Here is a 12,643-nt window from a genome sequence, read left to right on the forward strand (position 1 = left end):
TTTATTGTAAAGAGACAAAAGTCGTGTTTATATTCCACCACAATGCAGGTTTACAGGTTTAACAAACGACTTCCTAAACGTTTGTTCCTGTAGTTTTAACCTTGGCCACTGCTTTTATATATTTTGGCGTCTACCTGACTAAAAGGTACGTAAAGTTTTGAAGTTGCTCCAAGGCCCGCTTGTTCAAAGGTAATCTTATCAGATTAAAGCTACCGGATAGGATCACATCTTGAAAACAGGTTGCTCAAAAGATAAAAAAGAAAGGATTATGTAATCAGATAAAATCAGGTGATCCAATCTTGGCTTTTATCCGGATAAAACCTCCAGTTTGTGTTGTTCAGAACTTGTGATAACTTTGAAACAAAAAAGCAGGATTACCCTGATCCAAGCGGAGGGGAGGATTCAGGCTGGATTAAAGGGGGAAATGTAATAAAACTTTGAAGTAGGTCAAACAAAACACAAGTTTTACAAAGATGTTGATACTTCAGACATTGTTTTAATAAGTGCTGATTTTCTACCATGACGTAGCAGATGAGGTAGACTTTAGGGTTGTGGAAAAAAATTAAGGATTTCGTCCCCATAATATATTAAATAAATAAATAGCGTCAACATCATATCAACATAAAATATTCATATAAAAGCAACTGTCAGGGTCTTTGGTTTTGTGTGGATTTTGGCGCCCCCTGTGGACAAACTATGTAGTATAAAGTCCCATTTAGAGCACTGGGAATCCTTGAAATTCAGTATCAGCATAAAGTTGAGCTGAAGTCATTTTTATTTTTATTTTTTCATGAACCAGGAGAAAAGTAAGCCGGATTACCCGATCCCCGGTTAGAAAAAAATTTGGATTTCCAAATTCGGATAATTTATATCCGGATTAAACCTTTAGAACAACCGGGCCCAGGAGATGCCTCAGCCTGCAGCCACACAACTGGTTGCCATGGTTGCAAGGTGATCCTTGTGGGCATCTAAACCCCGATCAAAGTATAGACTGCGTCGTCCAATACCTTTGCTTTTATAATGTAGAGTCATCTTGATAATACACATGATAATACATGATTTGAAATGCTTCTAACTGAGTATCTTTTCTATTAATTTATCACTACTGTACTTTAGGAAAATATTTAAATATTATCATCGTGATTTACCTTCCTGACTGTCAGCCTAAACTATAGTGCAGTATTGTAACAGGCAGCAGTGATGCTGGATGTGGTGATGGGTACAGAGTTGACATTTTTAACCCGCAAAGATCAGCGCGACAATGATTTTCCAACAAAGGTTTAATCGTGATGTTACAATAATAAAAAAAGAATAAAAGTTCAGGGGTAAAAAGATTTTCTTGTCTGGACAGAAATCATTAATCTGACTATGTTGTGCCCCAAGACGGTCATATTAAAATATTTAAACAAAAGCTAATGTCTCTGTTTATGTTCACATTTGACAAATAGTTTCAGGCTTTTACTGGAACCAGACATTTTTTTAAAAGAAGGAAAAGTTTTTGCGTGTGAGATGTTTTCACTTGAACAGGCTGCAGCGTTTCCTCCTCCAAAGGCCTCTTTATGTTCATTCTGCACAGACACTTTCCCCGGGGAGATGTCTTCAAGATGTCAAAGAAGCGTTCTGTCATTCATTTTCATTTGCTGTGACTACAGAGCAGCAGGCAGATATTGATGAGCGCTATTCGTCTTGTGCCCACACTTCTGAGGGACCTCCGGAGTGGTCTCACAATGAATTCCATTACCGAGAGAGCGACGAGGCCCGTCTGATGACAGGCCGACCACCGCCGAGACGCACGAGTGATGGGCACAAATTATACACTGCAAACACTATTTTCTCAGAGCTAAAAAACGGGACATTCATCTTTTTTTTCTGCTGTCCCCTCCCCCGTCTTTGCTCCGTTAATGTGAAAACATGCACGACGTTTCCAGGGCATAGTCAAGCACTAAGAGTAAACACATCCTTCACCAGCAGCAGGATATTACCATCTATCGTTAAAGCAGAAACATTCACATCATCCTGAGCAGCAGAGGCAGGCCGGCTCCAGCAGTGCAGGCCAGGCAGAACGAACAACGCTGATTTGATGAGACGACGTTCAGACAGCAGCGACTCAACAGGACGCGTCAGACACAGGTGAGCGGATACAAACTGCTACGTCTTTATGATTGCTCAATTAATTTCAAAGGTTATGTCAGAAATAAGTGAAAAGGACCGTTCACGACGTCGTCAACACGTCCCAACGTCACGTCAAATAGCTCGTTTTGTCTGACCAACTTTTAAAACAGACAAGTGTTGCTCTGAGATTTGCTACTGAGAGTCAACATCCCAATGATCGAATTAAAATAAATTAGATGACTATTAAACTTTTCCTCCAGTGTCACCATCATATATCATATTTTTTTATGACCCAAAACCTGAAAATTAAAGGACCAACCTCGGCTCTACTTTGTGTTAAATAGTAATTAGCAAATGGTAGCTTGCTCAGGGGCTTAACTAAAGGGGTGGGACAAAATATCTATAAGGCAATATATCATCATCCTGATTCGTGCTATACAATTTTCGTTAGGATGGATATTAATATTTAAATTTACAATTACGATTACAATTTCCGTGCAATTTTAACTCACCGCTCCTCATGGTGGCACTTATGACATGAATGAGGGTAACGTTAACGGTAGGATAAAAGAAGAAAAAGACAGCGAGATAATGTTGGACAGCAGTGAAAAGAAGTTAAGAGATGCGACAGCCACTTTCAAATCCAAAGTCCTAATTTGGTTTCACAATTTTTTTCACAGAAAAAATCACAAGCGGCGCCCAGTTAGTGACGCGTTTTCCATCAGCCAGCAGTGGTTGGTCTGCCAGAGAGGGTAGGCGGAGCTAAGCGGCTGCTTTTCCGGTCTCTGCAAGTGTTGCGAGTAAACAGTAATCTACTATGGCTGACCAAACAAAGAAAAGATGGATGACTACAGATACAACTTCAAAAATAAGTGAAAATCCAAAGAAAAAGAAACAAATTGGACGCTCAGATGAAGGCAAACAGTCTAAAAAGGAAAGCGACCGTCAGTGAGGAAAATCAAGAGTTACAACCGGAGCCGACCGTGGACGTCACACATGCAACACTGTCTGGATATCTGGGAAGTGTGCTCCTGCAATTACAGATTATCGCCATAGGTGGCGCCAACAAAACTGAGATCTTTGAGATTACAACTTTAAATTAGGTGGTTGATCCTGTAAATATAACCTACTGAATGTTTTTTCACTCAGCATTTTTGCATTAACACATAGAACTAAGCCTAGAACTTCCCTCACAATGATGTGTTGTGTGTGAATGTGTGGTTTTCATTGAGAGCACATTCTAACCTCCCATTACGTGTGCAAAAATGACTGCTGGTGTATTTTTATGGAGTTTTTCACAACCCACGAACATTTGCCCTTAAAAGCTAAATGGGAAAATTGCGTTGCGAGAAGCGTAATACTACGTACGATTCTGTCAATCAAAGTATTATTTAGGCGCCAACAGGTCACAGACAGTATTTCTTTGATTATTTTACATTTGCACTCACATGTTTACAAAATGGGTCTTCAATGGTGATAACTACTTTTTTGGTGGCCACTATTTTCCACACGTGTTGGGTTGGAGTAATCAGTATTTCTATGAGCCGCCAACCCTGTAATTTTTCAGCACTATTCCCATGTTAGACATCTGTCTGAGCAGGTTTTATTGAAACCTCACAAAGCACATATGAACATCTGCTGCACCTGTTGATTTACTGAATCGTGGCCTCTCTGGGCTTCAAAATTATGCAGCCTTTAATAATTCACTATAATCAGCGTGAGCCACCGCTCCGTATCAATGGATGTCAATCTTGCATTTCCATTTTAACAAGGCCATACGCACACGGCCGGTCATTAATAAAAACATGCTGCTTTCACTGCTGCTTCAGTTTCAGCCTTGTTATGGTTTTAATTTGACGGCGTGATTTAGCCACACAGCAACACACGCTGCAACTGTTGGATGTGATTCAAAGTTTGCATCAGCTGCAAACAGAAAGGGACCAGCAGGACGGAGAACGAGGATTAGAGTCCAAGAAAACCATTTTTAAATGCCGTCGTGAAGAAAATAATCCATAACTAAGCAAAAATAGGTGAAGCGCAACAGGAGACCTTGGCTGTAGTGAAAGAAGTCATCCTTACACACTGAGAGGCTGCGTGTGTCGTCTCAGGGGTGTGACAGTGACTCATCCGTCCGTCGCCTTTAAAGCCTCGACTGTCTGAACTGATTGATCGAGCGGACACACTGAGGCAAAGCGCTGAGAGGCATGGAGCTGCTCTCGAACATCTCAACACTAGAGGTGACTCATATGTGTGTCCAGGTCATTGGACTTCAATCTGAGACTTCATAAATCCATGTTAGTTCTGTCTTTTAACTAAAGGTGGATCAGGTTAAGAGAGAACCAGTTTTAAAGGACTCTGTTAATATTCTATAATGTCCTTATTTAACTAGTAAACTAGTGCGTGTGTAAACTAAGTGCGCTTCTGGTTTTCCCGACATTTAAATGAAACCACGTGCACTTCCGTACAACGAAAGCCTCGACAGCTGCTTTCCCACATTATAACTTTCTAAATGATAAAATAATCATACACTTAATACAGCCGGTATGCTCGACTTGTAATTCATTGTCTGTCAGAATTCATGTTTGGCCATCACTTATCTTCAGATACCAATGAAAGGTAGCATGCTAGCTAGCTAGCTAATTAAATTTGCATTTGAGGCAATGTAATTGACAGAAGTGGGCTTGGTTAACTTACTTACTTTCCCCTCAAAATTACAGTAATTGTTAAAGGTCCAATCTTGAAGATTTCAGTTGTGTTCGCTTTGGCAGCACCTTTGGCAATAAACGGTAAAATAGGGAGTACACTTCCCAATTTAACCAAGTGTCCACAGTTGGCTCCCTTTGTTACGGTTGTGACTCTTGATTTTCCTCGCTGACGGTCGCTTTCCTTTTTAGACTGTTTGCTTTATCTGAATTTGTTTCTTTTTTTTGGATTTTCACTTCTTGTTGAAGTTGTATCTGTAGTCATCCATCTTTTCTTTGTTTGTTCAGCCATAGTAGATTACTGTTTACTCGCAACACTTGCAGAGACCAGAAAAGCAGCCGCTTAGCTCCGCCTACCCTCTCTGGCAGACCAACCACTGCTGGCTGATGGAAAACGCGTCACTAACTGGCGACGCTTGTGATTTTTTCCGCAAAAGAAATTGTAAAACCAAATTAGGTTTACTTTGGATTTGAAAGTGGCTGTCGCATCTCTTAACTTCTTTTCACCGCTGTCCAACATTATCCCGCTGTCTTCTTCTTCTTCTTTTATCCTGCTGTCAACTTCTTCTTCGGCTTATAGGCTCAATCACCATTGTGGAGAGATTATACCTTTAAGTCTGATTAATATCAGAAAATATTGAAGAAAAAAAAACCCTTTATTTCTCAAAGTTGATTGTTTTGTCCACCCAAAAACCTAAAACTAATAGTCATACATCATTTTACAATGAACAGAGAAAATACAAGTTGTTTTTCGTCTGGTTGACTGTTAACTTCACTGACAAAAAATATGAGCTCAAAACTTTCTATGTATATTGTGTTTTTTTCTTTAACAATAAATCAGAATAAGTGCTGCTCATCATGGACAAAGGAAGCTGTTTTTAAACCTTTGTTCTTCTATCAAACTTAATCCTGTATATCTTCAAAGAGCAGCTTTTACATTCTAAACTTTTTTAAGCCTCTGTGACTAAATAAAAATGTTATCTGTAAAAGAGTAAAGCAGGAAGCGACTCTATTCATGAGGGTGAAGGCAATCAGTGTAACTTAACGTGCAGAAGCAGCTGTTTCTTTAATCAATAATATGATTTACTGTGGCCGTGAAATACCAAAGGGCAGCAGTCAATACAGTATCACTTCAATCTCGCTCCTCTCCCAGAGCGATCATTTCAGCGCGGCACTGCAGACAATAGGCGTGCAGACGACAGGCACAGGAAAGAGGGAGACGCTCTGCATTTCGAATTACACAGCCTTAGTCAGTAATTGATTTCCGTGCTTGTAATTTTCTGTAATCCCGGTGTTCACTGAGAGAGGAGAGGAATTCATTTTCTGCAGGAAATAAATTAGGGAGCGGCGGGAGATAAAATGGATGTTGGAGAACACACCTGAACAAAAGTGTGGGACCGATAATGAGACTGGTTTCACGGAGCCCCCAGACATCTCATTTGATTGGCTGAAGCTCAACCGCCAGCGATGGACCCGCAGGCTTGTCGAAGGAGAATTTATTCCATTTTGTCGCAAAGTGATGGAGATGAGGCCTCTCTGGCCGCGGAGAAAGTACATTATTGAGTGAAATGACGGAGGGAAAATGTGCAGCAACATTCATGCATTTAGACGAGGAAGCTTCCTGGAAAAGCAGGAAGAAAAAGATCAAAGGCCGCGTGAATTAAATGATCGTCTCATTTCAAAGCTGTAAAACGCACAGAATGAAACAGAAAACTTCTTACAGCACAGAAAGAAAACAGCTCATTTATAAGAGTGTGTAAAGAAAATATTACACTTTTAAGGAAACACAGTAATTTGCTTCCTAGAACTCCTAGAACTCAGCTAGCTTAGCTAAGCACAAAGACTTTGTCAACACCTAGCTTGGCTCTGGCCATAGATTTTTTTCAGTTGACATAACTGTCACTAGCAGATTTTATTAGCTCTAGTTTGTGTAAGCTAATGCTAATGCTGTGTGTAATATTTATTTGTTGGTCGTATCTCCAGCTGACTGTATCAAGCTTTGTTGAACATTTTTTAAGGAAAGACCTGGAACATTTACATGCATGAAAGCTACATGTATGATACAGATGTTTTAACATTAAGGCTAACATGACTCGTAAAAGTCTTCACCATAATCTGTATCCAGGACCTGCTAAACTAGTTAGCCTAAGTATTATAGTACTAGTAGTAGTTTTAAATACACAGGCAAATAAAATATGAATAACCACTGGGTGATTTATGTTGTTTCATTTGGTTAAATATACTATATTAAAACATGTGCTTTAATGTAGCTTAACCCCATTAAATCAGGTGAACATTAGAGTCAGAGGCTAAGCTAGATTTGCTAGTTATTACCGAGGTAGCTCTAGCTACTTAGCTTTTAGCAGGTGTGAACTTTCTTCTCCAGTGTAATTTGGGATTGAGTTACTCTTTTGTTTTTGTGATAAAACAAAGATGAGGGAGAATAAATCAAATTTTTGAATTCCATGAAAAAGGAAAAGGTGAGTAAATTTGGTGTTAACAGACATCTATCCTACTAACTTTTTTTTAAATGGGAATTTCAAGCTATACCTGCGTTTCAATTTAATTTAGTAGGTTGTCATGAAGTTGGATTGTTGTTTTAACTCCAGTTATGCAGAAACAACTGCTTCTGGCTTTGTAAGTAATTAGAAAATCAATTAATTTTAAATTTTCCAATTTTTAATACTATATTTATTGAAGAGAAATTGATCTGAGGATGAATATCGTTGAAGTGGCAACATACCACTATCTATTGCATTTTTGGTAATATTTGTTACGACTGCAGATAACACGCGACCAGACATTTGTAGCCTCCATTAGAGCAGATAAAGAGTATCATTTTTTACTTGACCCAAGCAAGCAGTTTAATCATTTTACTGACAATTAAAAAGCCTTAATCCTATTAAGGGACACGGTTTAGTTTAATTACAGTGACCAATAAACATTTTTCATTTACGTCTGCACGAGTATCCTTTTAAAAACAGACTGAAAAAAGTTACCTTAAAGTCCAGCTGAAACGGCATTTCGAGAGTATCTAGCTTCTGTATCGTGACGTATTTCTGAGTGAAACAGGACGTGCAGGCGGGACATATCATTAGAGGGATTTGATTTGATGGTTGAGAAGTGGGCGTAGACAGACGTTCTCCACAGCGCAGTAGCTAGCTAACTGACCCAATGTTCTTGGTGCTCTGCGGCTAAATGTTGCAGATTGATTGGTTGAAATTGGTTGGTTCTAGCCTACGTAAGCACACAGGATATTGTTTTCACAGGAAGATTTTCTTAATTTTTTTTGGTCTATATTGTCAAATAGATGCACAATATAACCGGGGATGTGATCTAAAAGGATTAAAATGACCTTTTTCATGTCACCTCGACTTTAAAGTGAGACCAATTAAATATTCTGACACTTAAAATAAGATGTAGGCATATTTATTTACATCACATTCACATTACAGTTAGTCATAACGACAATGCTACAGCATGACACTGTAATATACAAAAAGTGCTGCTGCAATTTTAGTTCAGAATCACAGTCGACTTCTTCTGGACTTTCAGCTCTCGTTGCACACAACACCAAGACAGAAAAACAAAACCGTTAACATAATTCCCTTCAGACCCGGATCACAACCTTTCGTCCCCTATAAAATACACAATTTAAATAACCCGACAGTTGCAGAAGTCTCCTCAACAGTGCAAAAAAACCGACATAATAATTTAGACATCTGTCTTAGTTTGAATGATTTGAAAGTTAAAGATTAAGAAAGATTTTAAAACCGGAACAGCCACAGACAAACAGACCCGACGAACAGATGCGTTCAAGTACAGTAATAAGCTTATGATTCAACAGCTCTGGTTCAGTGGGAACCAACAGAATTATGAGTAAAAATCCTCTCAAACAGACGCAGAGTAAAATTAAAACTTTTATAGACTTCTTCTGCCAGTATTGTCAATGATATTGCACACCTAATAATATAAATATGAGCTACTAACAAGAGATTATGTAGCAATATTAACTTCAGTGGAAATCAAGTTAAAAGGAAAATTAGTAATTCATTTAAATATGACCTATGCAGGTGAAGTTTATACTTCAGGTAAATCATGTGGAGGAACAAACGTATAACAATAACACCGTAGATGGTAAGTATTTAGAGAAAAGCTTTAAAATTGAACAAACGACCAGATCTAAACATGAACTTGTTCTGAGTGACAGCTGAAGGGGGAGACTGCAGAATAACAAACTAATAAATACAGAGGGATCCAGTGTTTTTAAAGTCCTTCTCTCTCTCATAGTCCAAGGTGAGAGCCTGTGCAGCGTGAGGGCGTCGTGGCTCCGCATATCTGACGTTTGATTAGCTGTGCCTTGACGCCGGAGCAGCAGTGACCCGAGCTCAGAGCAGGTCGGGGAGTATGAGGCCGGGGGGTTTGGGCTCCACGCAGTTTATCCAGAAGTTGGCACAGCTGGCGTGGTACTGGTGGCCCCCGTACAGCAGTTTGAAGTTGTCCGTCTCCGAGTTGAAGGCCTGTCAGAGTGAAAGGGTGAAATATAAGACACCTGCATCACAGAGGTGATAAAACTATCCTTGCTTAAAGGAGGAAGAGGGACAGATATGCAGGAAGAGGAAAAGGAAGGACACTTTTTTTACTCTTTTACTACTAACACACCACTGTGATTTATCATTTATAAAGCAATTAAACACAGGCCTCAATAACAATGTAGCAGCTCTGTAACAACACGGCTCAGCTGTTGTGTACGTGACCCCGCTGTATGTTGTAGCCAAGTCACGCATGAGGAAATCCGCCTCTGGCAAGACAAACAGATTTCAATACACGAGTTTGCATGCACACAATACCTGCAAGGAAACACTGCATAAAATTCTATGCAAGTCCTTAAAAAATATCTATAAAACATAACCTGAAATAGCAACAACTGGAAGAGCAAATCTCTATGTACATGAGTGACGCATGAGCCCACAGCCACACACTGTGCACATCTCACTTATCACATCTGAATCTAAATTCATGTTTCAAAAGAGTCGAAATAAATCTACATGTTTTCTGAAGAATGCTATCTGAATTCAAAGCCCGAGAATACGACATACTGTGACACTTCTAATCTCTTATTCAGACTTGTGAAGGCCAAACAGTCTCTTTGGTATTTCTGCGGCTGTAGTGGAATAAACAAACACACCACATGACATTGAGTGAGACACAAATGTGCATCTCTTTACATACTGTTTATGCAGTCTAGATCCAGTTTTTCACAGCTGAAGTGTGCGTGTTTAAGCGGTGAGGGTTAAAGCTGCACATGTGACAGCACTGTGTAGATTTTCATCACTAAACATGACAGCAAATGGCTTTTCTTCATCATACAGGCGGTGTAACCTGAAGTCAAAGATCACGTCTTTCAAAACACTAAGACAACTCAAAGCCTGTTTTATCACCTGTTCCTCTTTGATTACACCAATCAAGACACAAACAGCATCAAGGCATGAATGTCTCATGCAGGCATCGTTAATGGCCGATTAGATGATGCTACACCTGCAGTTTAATGGTAAGTGTGGGGAAAAAGAGGCAAAAAATATTCCGAAAAAAACAAACAAGATTAGTAGATTTTATTATTGACAGTTTTTACAGACATCTAATCTAGCCTGTAAGTAAAACTGCCGAGTAAAGGTGTCCGTTTTTATCTGTTCTGCCTCCCGTCTGTCAGATTCGTCACTTAGCAATGCTGCCTTCACTTGCAAATTTAGGGCCTGTGTCGACTAACGGCACATTTTGCGTTGTCTACAACCTCAATTTCAGAGCACTTCTCGCCGGCGCTTACTGTTGCTAGGTTACTTCCGCTTCCCTCAGTAGTGATCATCAAGTCTGTTTTAAATTGCTCCGTGGGCTCAACATTTGCTTTAATTTCATGAAATTTGACAAAGAAAACGATGAAAAGAAATCGTGTCCTGGCATTAGCAGAAACTACGGAAGAGGATTAGGGCCACTGGAAAAAAAAAAATTAAGGTCCAATAAATTTTTTTATTTTTTTATTCAGAAATTCAAACATTTTTATTGGACCTTAGAAAATGTTTTCTCAAAATTCTGACTTTTTTTCTCTGAATAAAAAAAAAAAAAAAAAATTATTGGACCTTAATTTTTTTTTTCCCCCAGTGGCCCTAATCCTCTTCCGTAAGCAACAGCTCTAGACATGGAAATTGTTCCCTCGAAAAAACAAAACAAAACGATACGCTTTTCCTCCGCCACTGTTGTTAACAAAGTTGATATCTGAAGTCCCACCCCTTCTTGATTTTGATTGGTCGGTGAGGGAGAAGTGACTTTGACAAGCAGGGCAGTGATCCAAAAGTTGAGCTATTTTCAAATGAGAGCGCACTGAGCTCAGCGACAAACAGCTGATGCTGAGGATGTTTTTGCGCTGAAGACGCTGACCAATGAAAACCCTGAACTGCATTGATTTTCTATAGGAAATAGGTTCTGCCAGCGCTAAGAACGCCGTTAGTGGACACAGGCCCTTAATGTCAAAGTTGGCCCAACAACCTGTGCATCATTGCCTTTATGTCAATGTTTTATTTATGTACAAAGAAGGGGTTAAGAATTTGAAAATATTCAATATCAGGCCAACTTGTATCTGAAAACTGGCTTGATGTTACGTCCATCAGTGTCCGTTCTCTGTGGCAGCAGATGTAAAACCTCCTGCTTCAATCCTTTAATGTTGTTAAACTGTAAAAACTCTCCCACATGTTTCATCATCTGACCCCCCACTTGAGTGCTGCTGATGCACATTTCCACTGGCTCCTGCTGTAGCTCTGTGTGTGTGTGTATGTGCATGTGTGTGCAACAGGGAGATGCTAATGTGTGCGATGTGCCGGTGAAGAGTTTGCATCCCTGGTGAAATACTGGGAGCAGAAGCCGGAGAGGAATGAGTCATGTGCAGTGAATCACAGCCTCCCACGCAGAAAGAGAGGCATGCAGAAAGCAACAACTGCATACGAAAGAAACCCACCAACACACACACACACACACACCATTCAAGTCAGATACATCTCCACCTGCTCGGATGCAGTCCGCAGAACAGATGCTCCGCTGGATGAAGGGCTTTCTCACGCAAACTGGATGACACATTTCCACTCTCTGCTTTTTCCTCACACGCTCAAATTTCACAAGCAGAGAGATTTCCTTTCCGAGCTCTTTGTGCCCTGGCCTACTTGTTTCCACAAACCTGCACTTACGGCTGCCAAAGCTGGAAAACGTCGGAGGGAGAGGATGCAGAATGAAAGGGCGGTCACACAAAGACGCACTGTAATGCCTCCTCCATTCACTGCAGAGCCTTTGCCTCTCAAACCTGCACTTTCCCCTCAGACCTCACCTGTGTGAATGTGACGGGAGGCCCATTCAGTCTGTTTTAACCAGACAGATTCTGTGTGTTAGAAGCTTTTTAGACAGGCTGAAACAAGAGTAAGAGAGTATTCATGCTTTCAACAGTGACTCTAATAATTCACCTGACCTTTGTAGCTGCATGTAAAGGTTACACATTCAGACTGAGGCTCCACCTGCTTAGATAACATTCAAAATCATCCTGAATCTTCTTCCCTCTTTTCTGTACTTAAACATTTAAACCTTAAACATAAACAAAGCATGATAACTCTTACCCTCCTGTCATTGTCTTTAGTCAGAGCCTGTAAGCAAAAGAGGAGTCAGCTTGTTCATGCAACGCCCAGAGAAAAGAGTGCAGGAAAGAGCAGCAAGCAAACATACAGATCAGCTGTTCCAGCAGGACAGAGCTCCAGCTTCCCGGCGTGTTCATGGGTGAAAACATGAAAGGAGTC

The 12,643-nt window shown here is 40.1% G+C and overlaps 1 protein-coding gene across 4 annotated transcripts in view; it reads right to left on the reverse strand.

Moving 5' to 3' along the window:
- Window positions 1-8,227: 8,227 nt before the first annotated feature.
- synrg (synergin, gamma) overlaps window positions 8,228-12,643 on the reverse strand; it is a 44,826-nt gene continuing 40,410 nt past the window's right edge. For all 4 annotated transcript variants that reach the window (XM_069668087.1, XM_069668085.1, XM_069668086.1 and 1 more), the window contains one exon: window positions 8,228-9,334. In XM_069668087.1, coding sequence (XP_069524188.1) covers window positions 9,203-9,334 — 132 coding nt within the window. In that variant the 3' untranslated portion in view covers window positions 8,228-9,202. The remainder of the gene's footprint in view (window positions 9,335-12,643) is intronic.

The sequence above is a fragment of the Semicossyphus pulcher genome, unplaced genomic scaffold, assembly GCF_022749685.1.
Source record: "Semicossyphus pulcher isolate SPU_LCO1_2020_fin unplaced genomic scaffold, fSemPul1.0.p SCAF_19, whole genome shotgun sequence".
NCBI classification, from domain to species: Eukaryota; Metazoa; Chordata; class Actinopteri; order Labriformes; family Labridae; genus Semicossyphus; species Semicossyphus pulcher.